The 22,129-nt window shown below is 38.6% G+C and overlaps 1 protein-coding gene across 9 annotated transcripts in view; it reads right to left on the bottom strand.

The window, feature by feature from the left end:
• Window positions 1-1,921: 1,921 nt before the first annotated feature.
• adgrb1a (adhesion G protein-coupled receptor B1a) overlaps window positions 1,922-22,129 on the bottom strand; it is a 585,075-nt gene continuing 564,867 nt past the window's right edge. For 5 of the 9 annotated variants that reach the window (XM_043687842.1, XM_043687848.1, XM_043687849.1 and 2 more), the window contains 5 exons: window positions 20,188-20,259; window positions 14,881-14,916; window positions 14,672-14,776; window positions 4,557-4,610; window positions 1,922-2,852 (listed from right to left, as the gene is read on the bottom strand). In XM_043687842.1, the coding sequence (XP_043543777.1) occupies window positions 2,658-2,852; window positions 4,557-4,610; window positions 14,672-14,776; window positions 14,881-14,916; window positions 20,188-20,259 (462 nt within the window). In that variant the 3' untranslated portion in view covers window positions 1,922-2,657. The remainder of the gene's footprint in view (window positions 2,853-4,556; window positions 4,611-14,671; window positions 14,777-14,880; window positions 14,917-20,187; window positions 20,260-22,129) is intronic. The other 4 variants (XM_043687847.1, XM_043687850.1, XM_043687845.1 and 1 more) reach the window with 3 other exon arrangements.

Genomic DNA, 22,129 nt, shown 5'->3' with positions numbered 1-22,129 from the left:
TGTTCTGCTCTACCTTGTGGGTATGGCTGATGAATCTTGCATTTATATATTTCCTGACGGTTTGAGCATTCATGTCAAGCTCAGGGCAGCGGCCCACCGGTGGGAGGAGTGTTCCCTCCCAGGCAGAGAACATTTCAGCAGTCTGGGGTATTCGACCTTGGACCTTCGGGTGACCATCCTCCAAGGTGGACTTCGGGACAGGTAACAACAAAACGTTGCCGAGCAGAGGCTGATAGCTAAGTTCGGTACCCATGGGGATGGCCTTGACTGTGACGTTGGATTCATGTCACACTACAGGTGACCCCATTGCACTATAAACACACACACACAGACCCTCTCTCATACACTTACACACATACACACACCCTCTCCCACCTCCACCCCTCCACACACACCCATACCCACATACACATATAGGTTTGTGGGGTGAATTTATACTTGCAGAATTACATTTTACTTTGCTCAAAAACTGCATGAATCCATGTAAGATTCTGAAAATCTTTTTTTAGACTACAATCAATCAGACCATTGTGGCACAGACAGCCTCACAGGGAGTTAACACCTTCAATACCTTATCTGGGCCGGCATGACACCAGTTGTTAAAGTGCACTTGAGAATGTAACTTTTAAAAAATGTTTTGCGATTTGCATATGATTTACATGGTCATTCTAAAATATGAGAGACTTAACAACAATTCAGGTCTTTTTCAATATATAATTTCAGTTAGATCACACTGGAAACTTTTGCTATAAATTCGGTGACTTACAATCTTATTCTCCACAACCACCTGATGAAGGAGCAGTGCTCCGAAAGCTAGTGCTTCCAAATAAATCTGTTGGACTATAAGCTGGTGCTGTGTGATTTTTAACTTTATGCCAAACAATGGCCCTCATTTTTTATTCTTGAAAATCAAATGTATAACTGGAGATGTCAATTAGAACCTTGCGGAAATTTTAAATCTAAATTAGAATTGATCAGAGAGCTGCTCCCTCTATGAAAGTGACTGGAATTATTCTAGAGTTAAACATTTTCAACAGTTCTGACTTACTTAGCTGGAAAATAACCCTGAAAATCTAAGACACAAAACCCTCGGTCTAACTCCTGGATAAATCCACAATTAACATATCAATCACTCACACTGACCCCTTGACTAACCTCTAGATTGAATATCACCTCAGGTGTACAGCCATACTCAGCTACTTATTCATCCAGTTTCCACTTCATGAATTTGCTTATCTATCACATTACCCACTTGTCACCCAAGAATCTTATCCAGCTGCTGCTCCACTGAGCTGCCATGCTAACCACATAGAATCTCATCCATGTAACCTTCCACAATGTCAACCTCATCCGTCACAGCACCCTCTCACCCAATCACTAACATCTAAATGTACCTGGAAACTTACCATACGGAATTCCATTCTGCAGAAGAGGGTGTTTCCTATCTCTCCTCTACTTTTGTACCCTTAGAAGGAAGTCTCCCAAGGAAAGCTGTTTGCTACATTTCCAGTAATGTGAAGCAGTGCCAAGTCAAGTAATTTCTGGTAAAAATACAGAGCAGGTCCAAGTCAAAGGGAATTTTGAGCCAAATGGTAACCTAAGGGTGATTGCCACTCTTTGGAAAATCCAGTCCGTTGTACAGCATAAGCATTTGAAGTGACGGTCTCGACATAATTGCTAGAAAGTTGCAGTGGCAGTATATACTGCACTGGCAGTATCAAAAATGTCCATTACTTTTCAGAGAGCTGTTTGTGGCCATCAGATTCCATACATTGCCATTCTTAATAAAAATCAATTTGGTGTAACTTTGGAACAGAAAATTGTAAAGAAAAACTGGTAAATTCACATTCCTGATGCATTGGGTTTTAGATTATCTCACCCCTTCATTTTTTTCTTGGATCGCTACAATAAACACACTGTGTATAGTTTACTCTTTTATTAGAAAGGAGACATTCATTTTGTGCTCTGAAAACTGTACATAAAACTGACTAACACAGATCTAGGAAACCAGAACCAGTTTAACCAACCATAAAAGTAGAATCTCCGAGGGTCAACGATTATTAAACACATGGCATAACATTAGCTTAACTCTGTCATTGTACATAACACTGTTAAATTCTGTTAACTTAACAGGAAATTAAACACAGTAGAAAGATATTTAAGCTAAAAGTCAATAGGTGTAATAATTACATATTATACAGCAGGGCAGCCATGGCCTTGTGCTTTCAATTTATATATCTAAAATCTTGACAGGTACATCACAGTTTTTTTTTAAGTATGTTCATTGTATTTACTGTTTGAAATTTCATTTTTTAATATAATACACAATATGACAAGAAAATGCCATTAAATTTTGATGCAAAAAATGCTTGCATATCAAGCAATCAACACTAAACTGAAGTTACTTGTTTTTTTTAATATATTTATATATATATTTATATATATATATTTGCCCATTACTGTCTTTGATAAGAGTTTCTGGACTACGGTTACTGTGTTCGCTAACGTGTTTTCTCACCGTAGTGAGACAACACGACGCTGACTGCATCACAAGGTTTAAAACAATATCTCTCTGAGAACAAGATTTCTGTACTGTAATAAGGTTTCAAAAGAAACCAATCTGTTTTAAAGTTTAAAAAAAAAAGTCACTCCTCAGGTCAGACTTCAGTCTGAAGATCAATGATGTCCTGTCCACCAAGTGGTATTGTGGCTCCCGTTTTTTCCCATTCCACCGTTCTCATTTCTAAGGGAGACTGATGGGTGGGATCCAGTTCCTTTTTAATCCATGCGGGTGGAGATTGTACCTTTCTGATTCCTTCCCAAGGCCGCTTGATTGGAGTCTGCTTCTCTTGCTGTTGGGAAAATGGTCAGCTTATTAATTACGGTTAAAATCCAAGGAAACCCAAGTGCAGAGTTCCAATCAAACTGTTTCATGCTCATTGTAATCATGTTACACCAATGCATACTGAGACAATATAAAACATTCTGAAACACACTGTAGACCAATCTGCATCTGAAGGAGAGAGATTATACTTTGAGCTGAGAAGCTGTGTTAGAATAAATGCTGTTTTTCCATTAGTTGCGTTTCCAATGGAATCTGTGCAAGTGGAATCAGTTTCTGAAAATACGCACAAGACGTAATATAATCAATTGCAAAGAAACATTGTGGTGGTCTACTCAAGTTAATTTTGTGAAATGATTACCTGATCCAGAAAGGTATGAAAGTGAAATTCATTGAAGATATACTAAACTTATAGTTTGTTTTATTTTCCACTGATGAAGAGTAAAATGGTTCCTGTGTTGCTGTGACTTAGCAAATAGCCTTCATTTGAGAGTTGGAGCCAGGTCAGTTTTGTAGAAGAAATTCATTCAGATGTAAGGTAAATGGATCTAAGAGCTTCAGGTGAATTGTATTTATGAGCATAACTCACTTATATCGAAACTTTCAAAATCTTTTAGGAATTTTGGCCTTTTGGATCTAGAATATGTTTGTCTCTGAATGTAAATGTGTAAGAAATTCCAAGCCTGCATATTTTGTAACTTCGAGCAAAGTCTCTCTAGGAATTGAAATTAAGGTTCCGTATACTGGGACACTGAGCAAGTCTTACGCAAAAGCAAAGTACTGAGGATGCTGCAAATAAGGACAAAGAAAAAAAGCTAGTGAATCTGAGGAACAGAGTTAACCTTTCAGCTCGATGACCTAATGAGATATTCTGATGAGAGGTAATCGAGCCTTCACGTTAAAAGCTAAGGAAGGTTTATTCATTTTGCAACCTCAGTTTCAAGATCACCCAACCTCTGGCCTGCCCTGTACCCCATACTATAGCAATAAGCTGAAATAATAGCTCAATTCAGAAATCACAAAACATCTTTTGATTTTGTACAGTTTGTTATTCAGAGAAGCTGCCACTGGATCTTCTGAAATTAGATCAAGAAAAGCTGATGGGACATTGAAAGAAAAATACAGGTAATCATAAATTTTATATAAAATTTCCCCTTTTACATACACCTTAGCAAGCTAAGGGAGAAACTGTATCCTGTATTTAATTCAGGTTATAACCTTCAATATTCATTATCTAATACCATCCATGAAAAGCAATTGGTCAGTGAAAAATAAAGCAAGTTGTAAGATTAGTATATTTTCAATAAATTTCACTGTAATACCTTTCTGGATCAGGTAACCAGTTCATGAAATTTTGTCAGTAAACTAAACTGGGGTTGACTATAACAATATTTCTGTGCAATTGACAAAAATGGAAAAGATCACAGAAGTTAAGCTGTTACGGGAACAAGTGTAGACCACAGAGACCCATAAGCAAGCATCAGTGAAGTTTAGCTGTCTGTCATGATCTCTGGCAGATGAATCTTTCCATACAAGCTGTTCCCTCTGCACATAGTCTTCGACACACAGTGTTTAGCGCTGTGAAGTCATTTGAGTTCCAGGATTCCCATTGAGAAACCTCTGCAGTTACCATGCCATTCCATTGTGCAATGTGCCAAAAGCGACCTGCATACAGTGAACTGTTAGGTATTCAGTTAGAAAACACCGTACTTACACTGAGATTGGTTTTATCACTTCCTGCTGATGAAACACTCCATCGTTTCACTGCCTAGTAATAAAGAAAACAATTCTAAAAACTAAAAGTGCAGTGCAGTATTGAAAGGCAATAGTACTGTATCAACAATAAGCACCTAAACTAAAACAAAATCTGAGTAGCAATACCAATAGCTACCTGCCAAACTGTGTTGGGGCAGGGGTGAGGATGGGGGATGGGGATAAATAGGGAGGGGTGCCAGACATGGAGAAGGGTCAGCAAAGACAATAATTTGCAAAAATATCTACTATAGCTCTTCAAACTCCACATTTTGGATTTGATCTGATCTTTGCACTGGTGTTCTTGCATGTTGTTTATGAAGATTAACAAGGCTCAAGCGACCAGTGTCACTGGGTGTTCCTCCTGAGCTTGGGCAGTAAGTTAGAAATTCTCAGTGGTGATGTCCTTCCACATTTACTGATTAGAATATAATGAAAAACTTTTCAGTGTAACATATTAAGATGGTACATGAATTGTTGATGGAAATATAAAATTATATATTAATTGCAATACTGTATATGCTTTTCACTATTAGTCTTCTTTTCTCTATCATGCTAGGAATACAAAGCAGAAAATGTTAACAATGCGTTTCAAAACTACATTGCTTTACCAGGTCAATTTTGAATTGCTCTTATAAACAGAGAATTTTCTTTTACCACTGTGCGACAAAACAAAGATTGTCAGCTATACTACACTGATGACAAAATGATTGGTTGAATTAATTCAGAGCACAATGATAATGCTCATTTGATGAATGGAGAATGTGATATAATTCACTGCCATAATCTGATGCAGCAAATGTCTGCTAGCAGCCTGAGCTAAAATTCAAATTCGCCCAGAATTGAAAAGGTCTGGCAAAATCAAACTTGATCAAGATATTATCAATGAAACCTACATACTTCTAATTTTTAGGGTCATAGAGTCATAAAGATGTCCAGCATGAAAACAGATCCTTCAGTCAGATTTGTCCACGCCAACCAGATATCCCAAATTAATCTAGTCCCATTTGCCAGCATTTGGCCCATATCTCTCTAAACTCTTTCTATTCATATACCCATCCAGATGCCTTCTAAATGTTGTAATTGTACCAGCTTCCACCACTTCCTGTAGCAGCTCATTCCATACACACACCCATTTGCATGAAACAGCTGTGCCTCCTGTGCCTTTTAAATCTTTTCCCTCTCACGTTAAACAAAACTCTTGATCTCCCAAAACAGAATCCCATACAAAAATGGTTCTATCATACAACTGCACCTACACGAATTTCAATATGGATAAAACTGATTCTCTTTTTGGTTGTAGAGGCTTAAAGAATTCTGGCTGTATTACAAACTAAAGATTTGTGCTGAGATGACCAGGAACAAAACAGAAAACCTTAGGAAGCATGTAAAGTTAAGAAGTGACAGAATGCACCCTAAGTTTGGATTTCAGCTCAGAGTCGCTGGCTCAATTGGCTGAATAGCCTCCTTCTAGCCTTTACTTGTCTAAAATTCCATGAAAAGGCATTGGCAGTTAGGAATAAAGATTTCAAACTGTGGTCAGACTTAGGATAATGCAATAGCAAGGTTAGATTGTTTGGAGACAGATAGGAAGATAAAGAGAGAAAAGTACATAAAGAGATATTAGTATCATTCTTGAACATGTAAAGAAAAAGTGTTAATTATTTGTTCATTTGTACAGGCAGTTATTAATGAAACAAATAAAATGGAGTAGAGAGATGCTGCAAATATATATGCTGACAGTTCTTGTTGTATTGTACTGTTCTACACATCTAAGGTCCTAAATTTTCAAACACTGTTAATTTAAACACAACAATGCAGCAAATGGCCCAGTGAAGACAATTCAATAACCTTAACTCAGTGATTTGCATGCTTCAAACAGAAATCCTGTTGTATTATTTTAGTGAACCTTGACTGCATATTAATTTTCCGTGTAGACTGAGAACTACACTCAACGGTTGTAACTGTCCTCTCCCTGAAGACAATGAAGCTTAGGTCAAGAAGGTCGATAAACAATGCATTCAAACTGCCACCAATGAAGTTCCTTAATTGGTCTATTAACGGTCACTTAATGGCTTCAATTTGACACCTCCCCAATTATTTGCCATCCAAGCAGATGGGAAGTGGTTGGGTTCTCAACTGAGAATCCAGGGCAACAGGGGCGAGGAAGTCATTGAGGAGAATCAGAAGACGTATCGTCCTTGTGGACAAGGGCGTTGGTATCAGGAAGAAGTTAAAGAGGGAAAGGATGTGAAGGTCAAGTTTAACGGTGAGCCGTAAATTTCTATTAATCTGTCAGAATCCCTTGACCTAACCATCACCACCTTCTCAAGAGCACTTAGAGATGGACAACAAATCCTGATCTGGTGAGAGAGGCTTAGCATTAAAGAAAAATGAAAATTCAATATAGTTGCTTGCCACATACTAGCTCAGACATTCTCATCGAAAGGAAAGTTAGATGACATCAGTGAGGATGGGGTAAATCATGAGGAAAGTTTGCGACAAAAGCGCAAAGTTCACATTTGGTACCTGGAAATATATACAGATTATATTTACATGTTCACTGCTCTGTTAACAATCTGGGCCAATGTTAGAGAAATACATTTTCTTCACTGGAGCAGTTTTCTGATGTATTGCACATGTCCAGTAGCAGTGATTATAATTGGAGAAGCAACTGATAAAACAATGCTAGCTTTGTAGTCCAAACTGTGACTGTGACACCATTTACACTTGAATAACACCCCACATGAAAAGACCTGAAAGCTGCTAGATGAGACGGGAATAGTCATAGAGAAGTTTCATAGAAGTGGATGGGGACACCATCCATCCGCACATGATTGCTGAAGTAAACAAAACACTGACAAAATGTTGACACTTGAACCCCATCCAGCAAGGATTAGGGGATTAGGATGTGGAAATTCTCAAAGAGTTTCTTTCAATTCCAAGTCTGCAGTGCTGCACTTAAAATTGGATTGGTATTTGTTGGGCCCAGTCGGATCACATTAAGCCATGAAGTTTGAGAATTAAGCTTCATGTTAGGCCGTGAGCACTTAATCTATAGGAATAGCACTGTACAAGTGGAAGTGTTGTCTTTCACATGGATACAGGAACTCTGCCACAAGAAATTCTGGAACACGAGAGGCATGAGTGCATGGAGCTTCTTTCGTATTCTTGTCTTTATTCTTCAACAGATACCAAGAAGAAAAAAAATGGTTAATTTACCTCATTTGCTGTTGAACAGACTTTGATCAATCTAAATTTCTGCAGCATTTACTGACTAGACTACAGTGATGGCCAGTCAATAATAATTCAGTGGCTGTGAAGAGCTTTTTAATGTGCAATACAAATGCAGGTTTGTTTTTATTAGACACTGGCACTTCAGATGACAGAAAATGTGGGACTTGCAGATGGGAATAGTTTTCAAGAAAACCTTAACTCTTCTCTTTAGACTTAGAGGTGCTTTCCAGATAGATACTCAAGCAATATATTAACTCTGTAAATGAAATTTTGTTTTTATTATTCAATAAGTTTACATCTGATGAGGTGATTAGAATTATAGGATGGTTGCAGTGTCGAAATAGGAGCAAGCGAGGACTGCAGATGCTGGAAATCGGAGCCGAGAGTGGGGTGCTGGAAAAGCACAGCAGGTCAGGCAGCATCCGAGGAGCAGGAGAATCCATCTTTCAGGCAAGAGCCCTTCATCAGGAATCAGCAACAGCCGGCTGCCCTTGTGCCAACTCTCTGTGAGAGCAACTCAGCAAATTCCAAACTCATACCCTTTCCTTGTAATCCTGTAATTATTTTATTTGCTTAATGCTTATCAATTCCTCTTTGAAAGTTATGATCGAATCTTCTTTGACTGCACTGTCAGGCAGAGCATTTCAGACCCAAACTAGTTGCTGCACAAGTTATTCCTCAGGTCATCATTAATTCTTTTTGCCAATCACCTGAAAGTAGTGCCCACTGGTTCTTGACTCTTCGGCCAATGCGAACAGTTTCTTCCAATCTACTCTACTTAGATGTTTCATAATTTTGAACACCTATATCAAAACTTCTGATGATGAAGAGATGAGGAGGAATTTCCTCTCTGTTGTGAAGGTTGAGAGTCTTTGGAACTCTTTGCCACAGAGAGTTGTGGGGGCAAAGTCCTTACGTATGTTTAAGGGTGAGATAGATAGATTCCTGATACGTAGGAGAATCAAGGGTTACAAGGGGAAAATGCAGGAAAGTAGATGTCAGGAATGCTGAATCAACCATAATCCTTTTGAAGGCCTGAGAGGTGAATAGAGGAACTGTTCCTTCAATAGGATTATGGTTGATCCAACATTCCTGACATCTACTTTCCTGCATTTGCTGATGTCTTATGGTCTCCTCTCCATCTTTTTTTCTCAAGGGAAAACAACTCCAGCTTCTCCAAACTATCATTGTAACTGAAGTCCCTCAATGTTGGAACAATTCTTGTCAATCTTTTCCTCAACTTTCACAACATACCCGAAGGGTGGTGCTCAGAATTAGACACAATACTCCAAATGAAGCTGAGCCAGCATTTAATGAAGGCTCATTGTGGATTTGTTTTTTTTTTGTATTTCTATTTATGGAGTCCTGTGAGCCTTTTAACTACTGTTTCAACATGCCTCCAAACTTCAATCATGTGTGAACAAAATTGGTTTGCACTGCTGCCTCACAGCGCCAGGGACTTGGGTTCCACTCCAGCCTCAGGCGACTGTCTGTGTGGGGTTTGCACATCCTCCCAGTGTCTGCATGGGTTCCTCTGGGTGTCCTCTGGATGTTCTGGTTTCCTCCCATAGTCCAAAGATGTGCAGTTTCTAAGAATTGGCCATTCTAAATTACCCCATGGTGTCCAGGGATATGCAGGCTAGATGCGTTAGCTATGGGAAATGCACAGTTGTATGGAAAGGGTAGGTCTGGATTGGATGCTCTTCGGATGGTCAGCGTGGATTTTATGGGATGAATACCCTGCTTCCACACTGCAGGGATTCTAGAATTCTTAGAGATTCCCAGGTACGATATATGGTACTTCCAAAAAGATGTGGAGATTTTACAGAGGGTACTGAAACACTTTACCAAGATGTTGTCTGGTTTTGAGGGTATAAACTATAATGAGAGATTGGACAAACTTGGTTTGTTTTCACTTGAGTGCTGAAGGATGAGGGCGGCGTGAAGGAAGTTTACACAATTATGACGGGCATGGATAGAATGGGCAGTTGGAGACTTTTTACCAGAGTAGAAATGCCAATGACTAAAAGACAAAGTTAAAGTAAAAAGGGATAAGTTTAAAGGATATGTGAGAGTTAAGTGTCTGGAATGTGCTGTGATGGAGGAGGTGGTGGAGGTGGATACAATATCAATGTATAAGAGGCATCTTGATAGATGAACAGGTGGTGGAGAATAGAGGGATACTGACTGGGTGTACAGGCAACAGGCGTCATGTGTCAGCACGTTCTTGGTGTTGAAGGGCCTGTTGCTGTGTGAACTGCTCTTTGATCTTTCTCTCTGTTCTTGCACCCCTTTAGAATTACACTCCGCAGATCACTGCTCCTCATTCTCCAATCATGCTTCTTTGTGATAAATGTCAACTGTGATTCATTTGGCCAATCCAGCAGCACATATCCTTTAGAAGTTATCACTATTTCACACATTATTCACAATACTTCAAAGTTTTGCATTGTCTGCAGATTTAAATTGTACCCTGTACACCCTACATATTAATATCACTGTAAAATGACAGTTTCCAGCCAACTTCTCTTTTACATGTAAAACATTAAATATCTGAGCTTTTCTTACAAACTGCCATTGAAAATATATATTAGAACAGAAATGCTGTCTTTCACTTCTTCAACTGTTGAACACCAGAAAGTATTCAGCTTTAGTATTACTACTCTTGGTGTAAAGACTGCAATGATACAAAAAGAAATGGCAAGTAACAAAACACATTAAACAGATACTTACAATCTTCGATTCTCAAAGGCCAGATATGTTTCATTCTACTTTTCAGAAATGTTTAAACTTAATTGTCCAAAGGGAGTCGTTGAAATGTCTCGATCAGGATTCATAAAATTTCCAGTTAGATTTAAGATGCTGGAATGGTGGACTAGATCGCTGGTTCAGAGGAGGGGTCAGAGGAGTGGGCTGGAGGTGAAGAGTGTTACACAGTGACATTTGTTTTTTATTTTTAAATTAGAGGTTGCCAAGATGGAAACAACAATTGCAATATTCAGTTAAAAGGAGAGAAATGGTAGGTGCAGGTAAATGCGTCCTCAAGTTGCCGAGTATAGAACATTGGGGCGCAATTTAAAAATAAGATGGACTGAGATACCGTGATTGTTTTCTGATTAACAGGGTGCAGAATCTTTGGAATTCTTTACCACATAGGGCTATGGAAACTTTGATCATGTTTAAAGTAGAGATTGATAGATTTCAGATTCCCAATGACATAAAGGGTTATGGGGATGTGTGGGTAATGGCATTTAGGTATTCAAACTTTATTATATTAAATAATAGAGCAGGCTATAGAAATGCTAAATGGCCTACCTCTGTTTTTATATTCACAACAATAAACATTTTATTAATTTGGCATGGGGTACAATGTAATGGCCCCTCACACGTCACAGTGCACTTCTGTAAGAGGGAGCCAGTGTAGGTCCATGAGGTCATGCAGCGATGAAGTTGGGGGCTAGGGTGTGGAATTTGGATCAGGGATTGACAACAACAACTTCAGTCTTGACAATATTTAATAAGAGGAGATTTCTGTTCATCCATTACTAATGTCAGATAAGCAGTTTAATAATTCAATAGCAGAGGAGCTGAGAGAGCTGTTGGTGAGGTAGAGCTGTGTGTCATCAGTGAGTATATGAAAACTGAAACTATCCCTTTGGATAATGTTGCGAAGGGGCAGTTTGTACATAAGAAATAGGAGGATTATCATCTTATTGACGAGGACATCCAGGTTGCTCTGTGCGCCCACACTTAAAAACTTCTCACCAACTTAGAAATTCTCTGCACAGCTGTGCTTTATACAAAAGTGAATAACCTCACATTTTCCCATAATATTCCAATTACTACGTTTTTGCCTCCAAAAGAGTAAAACAAAATGACCAGATAGTTCCGTTTATTGAGGAATAAATGATTCATTCGTATTCTGAACATCTCTGATCTTCTTCAAATATTACAATGCAAACTTTTACATCCAATTGATCAATAGCTTATAGATGTCATCGCTAAAACTGCTGGACCACTTATGTAGAGCAGTGAAATATTGGGCAAAAACTAGCAAAAAATCCTGGGGGTGTGAAACAAGGAGGGCATGGTATAGAAGGCAAAATGTCAACTTCTTGAAGGCAGGAGGCAAAGTTGGGAAGTAAATCGGCAGTGGATCATGGTTTCTGTGTCAGGTTGCAGCAGCCTATTTTATCAGAACAGTACGCACCCTCTTGGTCACTAAATCAAAATGTACCTCAACAAAGTCAGCATCAAACAAGACACATGTTCCTCCAATTCATGATTGTTTAAAAGATAGTGTGGTCTTCCTGCAGAGATTAGAAGCTGCTTTTCTTGCAAGGGTGAATTTAGCTGGACTCAAGCAGATGAGGCTGAGCTTTCATTAAGCTTATGAGGGTAGTTGTTCAAGGAGGTAAGTCAGTTTGTAGCAACCCTAAGGAGAGTCTTGGGGGTAGAAAGGATGAATCTAGGTGACAGGGAGATAGTCAATCTCTGACAAGAGCTGCAACGTGCCTGATTGAGGGGGGAATCAATCATGATTGAAGGCAGATCAAAGATGATGCTGGGAGAGTTGAGAGTACCGAGAGCAATGGCATTAGATGGACGATTGAGGATGGCAGATAATAGGTTGACTGGGACATGTTAGGGCTGGGCCTTCGCTGGTGGGAAAACAGCCCATCAAGTATGATGATGGGTAGTTGGAACATCACTGAAGGTCGGGTTTGCATGATGGCAGACAGTAATAGAGGGAAGGTGACTAAGGGACAGGATAGGGTGATGGGTGGCTGTTAGCCTGGGTGTGTAATAGCAGTGACAGCTTGAAATCTTCTTGTCTTACGGTCAGAAGGATGCTGCTGGCTTGAACAGGAAAGGTGCCTTCCTGAGTGCTCTTTCTTTATGGGAGCTGGAACCTTCAACCAACTGTGAAGTAACACTGGACTGAGCTATGTCCTGCTCGACCATGCTGCACAAATGGCTAACTCCCTCAATGCCACAGAACTAATTGGCCAGCCCGTGTGGGACTTTGTGCAGTTGCCCCCATCTCTAAGCAGAAATCCCACTCACTTCCCATCCTGCCGGCACTGTAACACTATTCACCCTGACAACATTGATGATGCATTAAAAACTCTGCCTTGGTGATTGAACCCATGAACCTCTGATTCTGAAGAATGAATGCTACCACTGAGCGAAAACTGACATGTCCATTTTACTCTGAGAACATGCTCAGCAGAGAATTAAACACTTTGTTTTCACATCAGCTCATAACTGCCAACAGAACCAACATATTCTATTTACAAGACACTGCTCATCTACTAGGCCTGCGGTCAAGGAAAGGCCGCCAGCATTCTCAAAGATCCATCCCACCCTGGCAATGCTATTCTACAACCACTACCATCGGGGAGCAGGCACAGAAACTGAACAAATGCACCAGCTGGTTTCGAAACAGTTTGTACCCTACTGTTATTAGAATACTGAATGGACTTACAAACTCTTAGCATTCGCCAGTACCTGTGTTTTGGTTTTTGCCGCTGTTTACCTATTATTTACTTAACAATGCTATTTAACTGTGTGATCTGCCTGTATTGCTCACAAGGCAAAGCTTTTCACTGTGCCTCAGTACCCGAGACAATAAATTCAATTCAGTTCAGCTACTAATTGCTATGTTTGGAGAACACTGTCAGCAAAGTCATAAATATAGACAAGTTTCCCTTTCTCTCTAGTCAAATTGATCTGACCGCCTGAATGACTTTTTAGTTGCTCATAATTTTCTTCATTAATAAACTACTTCATACTATCCCTGTAGGGTATATATTTGTGCGGATTATTCTCTACTGATCTATGACATGAGTCTTATTATTGTGGCTCAAGAAACCACAATCAATCGCCTTTTGCTGTCAGTCATTTTCCATTCTTATGTAAGGTTGACTTAAAAAAAAGTCTTGCTTTTATATAGCACTTTTGACAATCTCCATATGTCTCAAGACATTTTACAGGCAATTAAGCAATTTTTTTGATGTGCAGTCATTGCCGTAGTGGAGGAAATGTAGCAACAGATTTACACAAATGCGTTAACAAACAGATAGTCTGTCTTTTTATCATGTTTATTCAGGGGTAATGACAGTGGAGTTAACATTGAAATCATTCATGTAATCTTATACATCCACCTGAACATGTAGATGGGATCCTGGTTTGATCCTTCACCAAAATGATAATACATCTGACAGTGCAACGCTCCATACATAATGCATTATTATGTCAATCTTGATGCAGATATCCTTGATCATCTTGTCCATACATGTTATGATACACCTCTAAAGCAAGTCGGACTTGAACCTGGGCCTGCAGCTCCTGCAGTCTTGATGTAAGCTGACTTTAAATTGACTTTAACATTGAAATATAAAACCCGGTGATTTAAATTACAATCTACACATTAAGTAAGGTTATGACAGCTTCAAGAACTTGTGAAGTCAGTATCAGCTACCAGGGAAGGTGAAAAGAAAAAATAAAGCTTCAATTAATTCTGAAATCCAATAACACTTTTGTTGGTGATGTGTTTTCATAAACAAGTTACATGTAATCCAAGAGTTCATTTGAACTAGGTCTAGTCATAGTGATTTGGGCTACTGAAGAATAGCAAAAGGATTCTCATTCTCTGCAGCTTGTTGCATTACTGAGACAAGTTAAAAGCAAGACTGTACTTTGGATTGTTTGGCCTACATGAAACTTCGAGCAACAATGTTAAAAACAAGTCACAGACATCACTGGGATGTTTTGCCTTCTGGGCCCCACACCAAGATGTAACAGAGCTCTTATGGATTAGAAAAAACCCGTTCTTACTTTGCTGTCTATTGTGGGAGATTCTCTATCTTTCTCAGCGTGCTGAAGTTTCCTGTTGAGGTCCTGAAACATGTCTTGATGCCGTTTTCGTGTGTGCATTATTTTCTAGAGATAAAAATCAAGATGTCACTAAACAATGCAGGTAAGATGTAGTCAATGCAGTCAACATTTAATGAGTGAATCTAGCAGATACTAAAGAAAGAGCTCACCTCAAAATCTAACTCAGCATATCGAGATTTTCTTCTCTAGAAATCAATAAAAAAACAAAGAATTAATGGAATCTATTAAAAAGTGCACATTGGATTCTGAGGTCACTGGAAATTTGTATTTTAATATTACTTTCTTCAGTGTCAGTATGTCTTTTGTGCTCATCATCAGTTGAAAATTATGTTATAAGGCGAGTTCTGGACAGTAAGTTGATTGTTATCTATCCAACCTCTGGAACCCAGATAGCATCTCGTCCAGGCTGACAAAATTAAAGTATTTCTTATCTGCTGCCTGTTAAGGAATTATGCAAAACCAATTTCAACAGTTCTAACTCAGTTCCTCAAGGGCAGGAGCCGCACCATACAATTGCCCAAATTTAGCAATCTTGTTCAGAACTGCCAGAGGATGGCTGATGTAAGAAATTAGATTATGTTACGCTTCTGCAGCAAGAGGCACCTTAACAAGGTTAGAACCGAGACACTTTGTTGGTACATAGCTTGACTTTGCATTTAATTGTATTATGGGGAATGTTTCATGCTGACATTGAATACCTGAAATGGAGAGGCTTGAATTAACTTGCTTGACAAACACAGAAAACAAAACAGTAATGGGTTATTGAAGTTGTACTTCTTAAAATGTGAAAACATTACACACACTTTTCATTTGTTCACAGAAACAAAACAAAAACATAAATCATTCTGAAATGATTGTTGTACCCTTTGCAGCAAGTGTCATTCTGAGTATAATGGCACTCCCATAGGAACGAAGCATTGTATAGGAACGAAGCATTGCCAAACATTTACTTATGGAGACAGTGCCCTGTAATCACATTGCGTCAAAGTACATGGACAGACATGAAAACACTACAGTATGTAAACCAGATCAAGCTTTGGACTAGGGAATAAAATGGGTCATAAGACAGCTCGGAGAAAGTGACGATTGGAGATGCTGGAGATCAAAGTTGAAAGCGTGGTGCTGAAAAAGCGCAGCAGGTCAGGCAGCAACCAAGGAGCAGGAGAATCGATGTTTCGGGCATAAGCCCTTCATTCGTAATGAAGGGCTTATGCTTATAAGACAGCTAGAATGGTTCCAAAATGGCACCAAGGATAATGAGCAGGAATGATTAAATATTAGTTATTTTTGTTAAGTTATTTTGCTTGAGACTGAAGTGTTACTGAATAAATACATTTCCAAATATTCATTGTTTCAAACTATAAGAAACAATCAGGCTAAATGACTTCATGTTTGCTTGGTGATTCAGTAACTGAGATTTACTTTGAGTTCTAAGGGAAACCTCTGGTTTTATAGCAATTTCAAAATGAGTTTGCCTGGTGCTCACTGGTCAAAGTAACACCAGCAGGTACAGAAACCTTGGAATGGAAAACAATTAATGCCCAACTTACGATGGAAGCTTTTACACAGCTGGACAGATTTTTAATCAGTAAAGGAATGTAGGGTTACAGGAAAAAGGCAGAAAGTGGAGTTGAGGATTATCAGACCAACCATGATCTAACTGAATAGTGGAACAGACTTGATGGGCAGACTGGCCAACTTCGGTTACTATATCTTATGGACCTTGTGTTGTTTCTAGCACACTTAGCAATTGTTGGTATGAGTGAGCTAAATGGCACTGTCACTAACTCCAGTACAGAGAAAATGAGTGTTAAAACTGGACTTATACTTCAATTTACTCACAAAAATAGAGATTTGAGTATAATAATTGTTGTGTCCATCAAATGCACATTTTACTATTTGAACTTTTTCAATCAGGTTTCTGTTAGAGAGGATGCCTAGTGACTGTGACGTTGATTTGCTATTCTTCTTTATCCTCCTTAGCCTTTCCATCACCTTTGACATACAGTTGGTTCTGCTGCAGCGCATGTTTCATTATTGTGAATTCACTGTAACATAATTGACGAATTGGGAATGCTGTTTCTAAAGCGCGAATGTTTAAAATGTGCGTTGGCGATAACATGATTACAGCGCCAACACTTGAAACGCTGTTTCTAAAGTGCGATTTTTCTAGAATGCCGCTTTCACAAGAACGCAACCATCACATTATAGAAGAATTACCTGTAGTTGGACATACCCATCTGCCCCTCATGTCTTGTGCTTGACATTCAGCTGTGTGGCACTGCTCCTGTTTGTTTCACCAATTTATTGGTCATAATCAGTGAATACCTTCTAAAGATCTTTCTTCTCTACCTACTATTACCTCTAGTATCTTCAAGGACCTATCCATTGTCTCGACCCGTTTCCTACCTTGACACTTTTCAAAGATGTGATGTCAAGTTCCTTGTGTACATGATTCATACCTCTATCTCACCCCTATCACAATCACCAACAAGCCCTCCACTGCCACTGTGGTGTTGCAGTTGCTTATCAAACCACCAAGCAGTCTTGAATAAGATGCAATTTCCTCAAATTAAATATTGGGAAGACCAATACCATTGACTTTAGCCCTTACAAAATCTATTCCCTCCAGTCCTGAATAATCTGTCAGTCCCCACCCAGTCCCTTCTGAATTCATTCACTTTTTTGGGTTAAACACGTTGAAGGCTGAACAAGAGTGTTTGTAAACTTAGTATCCTATTTAGTCCTGCATTGAGCTTCTCACCCAGTATTTCCCCCATAACAAAGAAGGTCTATTTCCACCTCTGTAACACTGCCCATCTCCACCCCTGTTTCAGCTTGTCTTCTGCTGTAAAAGTGATCTATTATTTTGTTACCTCTGAACACAACATTGTATCCAAAACTCTGCAGTGCAATGCTTATCTTACACCAAGTTCTATCCATCTATCACTCCTGAGCTTACTGATCTACACTGACTCCCAATCCAACAAAGCCTCAATTTTAAAATTCCAATGCATGGGTTCAAATATTTCCATGATTTTATCCATCTATATCTCTTGTCAACAACTCCAGCCCTATATTCCTAGGTGAATTGCCTTGCTAAATTGCCTATAATGTTCAGGGATGTGTAGGTTAGGTGTATTTGTCATGGGGGTTGTAGGGCAATGGGTTTTGATGGGATACTCTTAGGAGGGTCAGTGTGGACTTGTTGGTCTGTTTCCACACTGTAAGGATAAACTCTCTTCAACTCTGGATTCTTTTGTGTTTAGATTCCCTTAGCCCCATCACTGGTGGTTGGATTTCCATCTGACAAAGCCATAAGAATACACTCTGGAATTACTTCTCTGAACTCCTTGCCTCTCCATCTCCCTCTCGCCATCCTACGTTTGTTCAATATTAGTTAACGTGGTAATGATTAATGTGGAACAGTCAACAAGGATACGTAATGAATAAGTTCTACTTGAAATGTTCAGCGAATTAATTAAAATTAGTTCATTACAAGGATTTTCAAAAGATGTTTGGTAGGCCTCCACTGAATCAAAACAGGTCTTGATATATCAATCCATCAAAAGATAGTAATTTCAATAATGTAGAATGACAGTACAATACCAGCCTTAAATGTATTTGAACCCATGCCTTTCAGGCACAGAGGTCACTTCTATAAACATCTTAGCTCTCCAACTCCCTTTCTCCTTAAGACTGTCCAAGTCAATGATCAATTAAAGATCAGTAGAAGCACATTTAGCCTAATTAAAAGGTTTTGAAAATTGAGTACTGGTTTGCAGAAACAATGAGATGTTTGTGTGCAGAGATTTTGGAGTGCAAATTGAAACTGGGTATCTGAGCTTTTTATAAAAGGATCCAAATACACACAAGAGTCCAAGGAAGTAGTATTGAATTTGTGTATGTAATTTGTTTTGATGTGTTTGAATTACTGCATGAAAGTTATTGGCATCCAATTACAGGAAGCATTAAACAAAAGAGTCACAAAAAGGTGCAGCAGAAATTCATTGCAAATAGAGCAGAACTCTGAGGTATTAAATTATGAAGAAAGGCTTGAAAATTGGGGAGCATTTATCAATCGATCAGAGAAGGTTAAGGAAGGATCTAGCGATGGCTTTCAAAATTAACTTTACAGACTTAAATAACTAAAATTTGTTTCAATGGCTTGGCAGATCTGTAATGTAAGAACACAAACTCTTAAGTTTTCACCAGAGATTTAAGGGAGAAGTTTTCAAAAGGTTCTCTTTCTCAAAGAAGGACTAGTTGAACATGAATATTTTTCCTACAGTGACCATTAGAAACATGCAATAATACGTAAACTTGAATAGGATAATTAATTGGAAAGGAGAAAGATATAATATTCAAGGCTAGGCCCAGTAGAGTGATTAAAACTAGGTGGCTCAATTTGAAGAGTCAGCACCACCAGAGGTTAAATTTATCAGCTGCAAATTCCATCATTTTAAATCTGAGGTTTGTACTTGAGGACCATGGGTTTTCATTTTTACAAACATATTAATATAATTATATTCATAAAAGCACTGAGACACAAAGCAGGGGATTGACAAGCTAGCCCAATATTAATGATGTCAAAAACTGTTCAAGTACTTTTAATGGGACATTAATAGTGGCTATCTCAGCAACATAAATTGTACAATGTCAGGTGGTACTCAGTGTGATTTTAAATGCAACAAGTTCATGCATTATAAATCTACAGGAATTCTTTGAGAAGGTCTCTTAATTATAAGGTCAGAGTTGTTGAGTCCATCTAATTAATTTTCATTTTTAGAAGGCACTTGATGGAGTTTAACATATTAATGTCATTTGGGAATTTACTAACTATACTGAAAACTGGAATCGACAGCGAAAGGTAACAATAAGTGGAATAGGCTCCAACTGGGTCCAGAGGGAGTGTCGTGGCAGTGACTATTTCATTACATGGCTTATGTTTTAGATTCTGTTAAGTTATGCTATTAATAAATGAGATGCAGCAGGAACACTGTTGCAACTTAACATTTGGAAATGGCACCAAAATGTATAGGTAGGTAATCAGAATGATTTGTAGCCTTCAAAGACACCTCGATAAATTAAGTGAACGGGTAAAGGATGACAAATCATTTCCAATTTAGACAAGGATAAGAACATGTACATAAATATGGAACAAGATATACACGGTGGGGTGTCATTTGTCACAGGATCCATAAAACTCAAGACTAAACAGCACATTTAAGGGTAATTATCTTAATTCTGCTCCCAGTGTGAGCAACTCCTGCTGTGATTTTGTTGCGGGAATCTTGGCTTCTCCAAAATTTTCTGCCAATCAATTTTAATGGGCAATAAATCATGTATGCCCAAATTCTCAATATGAACTTCCAGCAAAATTAGACTCCAGACTAAGAGCACAATTTCATAAAATTAGCCCTTTAGATGACTGTGCACAATTTTTGTTATCCTACCTTCAACGGTACACTGACACATTGGAGAGAGTTCAGGGAGGCGCGACTAGGATTATTCTGGGACTTAGGGCTCTAAAGATTATAAAAAAAAAAGAACTTAGCTTATTTTTGCTGAAGCAAAGAAGATTCAGGGACACATAGAAACAGGTTATTCAATTTAGATTTCAATCTCAGAACTAAAGAACCGACATATAAATTAGCAAGTCTCCAACAAGAGTAGAGATTAGAAGGTATTTTCCCAACAGAGACTTTAATTAGGTGAGATGGATCTATGACAGAACAAAATCTACAGGGTCAGTAGATATGCTAAATTGACCAAGTGACCTTTTCAGACTCTAGACTTCTATTCCTTTGAGGTCTGAAGAGAAGCTCGGGGAAACTAATGTGTAGAAACCTATTAAGAATCTAAATGAGTTCTCCTCGACATTTTATTACAAGTGTTAATATTGATAGCTTTATTTATGGGGATGGAGTGATAAGGAAAGTCAACATAAGGCATCCCCCACTGATTGAGAACTACATCATTTAAATTCTGTTCAAATTAACCAGTCAACTATAAATCTATAGGCAAAATGCTTCAGAACTGTCATGCAGCGAGTGACATTCCGTTTATTGGAAAATCATGAATGTACTGCTTATGATTTTCCAATTAAGACCTAACTACTGAAAAGACCTAAAGTACCATACCTTATTAGTTTAGCGCATACATTTTGCTATCATACTTTATTAATATGGCTGATACATTTTACTGAAAGTATCAATACTTACACATTTCTTATTTTATCTCCCCTCTTCAAATATAAACCAGCATTGTTTATCTGTGTGCTATGTTTCAAATTTTATAAAAATTATTTTTGATGGCCCTTTTGATAATCTAACTTCATATCACCCAAGTGGTTATTGCTCAGGTGAAGATCCAGAAAACATATGTCAGAAATACAGTTGGTGTGACAGTGTATCCAATACCAATCCTGCCAAATATTTATATTGATGCACATTTTACCATGGGAACACTAGATAACAATCAAGGCTAAATACCTTTGTTGATATTGACCCCACATTCCAGATATACAAAGGCCAATTTAGAGTGTTTCAGGCTCAACAATGGCAATAGGCTCAGTTCTGGTCAAGAGTCAAATCTGATTTTTAGTTATTCAGGTAGTAGAAAGTGAGGACTACAGATACTGGAGATCAGAGTTGAGAGTGTGGTGTTGCAAAAGCACAGCAGGTCAGGCAGCATCTAAGGAGCAGGAGAATCAATGGTTCTTTCATCAGGAATGCCTGAAGGGCTTATGCCTGAACCGTTGATTCTCCTGCTCCTCGGATACTGCCTGACCCGCTGTGCTTTTCCAGCACCAAACTCTTGACTAGTAGTTATGTCACGCAGGATCTCACTCACAATAACATTAGTCAAAACTGTGGAAACCAGCCACTCAGCCATTAGCTCAGATTTTTTTTTTCTGATTCACTATTGAAGATTTGCATGGCCAAACCGTTATAGAAATTTGATTGTAGGACATGTGTCCTTGTTTGGCTGAGCCAGTGTTAGTCTTTACTGAAACCAATGAGCTCCTCTAGTGCCTTTAAACTGGAGTTCAAGCTACTGCAGAGGTTACTGCTTATATCTCTAAGTATGATGGCACAAAACCTAACTGCTTCCATCAGGCATGCTGGTTCCAATGCAACAAGATGTATACAGCTAGTGTCTTTGTGAGTGATTTAAAATTATCTTCCAATTCAAGTGTTGATTCTTCATTGGTTTTGCATGTACTGTATTGATAGAATCCTTTTATCCCTTTTCAGGATGTGGGCATTACTGCAATGCAAGCATTTATTACCCATTCCCAACTGGCCTTCGTAAAGTGGTAGTAATGAGTGGCCTTCTTTAATAGTGCATAGCTTGCTCGAATATTTCAGAAGGCAGTTAGGAATTAACTACATC

Source organism: Chiloscyllium plagiosum, chromosome 4, assembly GCF_004010195.1.
Source record: "Chiloscyllium plagiosum isolate BGI_BamShark_2017 chromosome 4, ASM401019v2, whole genome shotgun sequence".
In the NCBI taxonomy this organism is placed as follows: domain Eukaryota; kingdom Metazoa; phylum Chordata; class Chondrichthyes; order Orectolobiformes; family Hemiscylliidae; genus Chiloscyllium; species Chiloscyllium plagiosum.
This window is presented reverse-complemented; position numbering and strand designations above follow the sequence as displayed.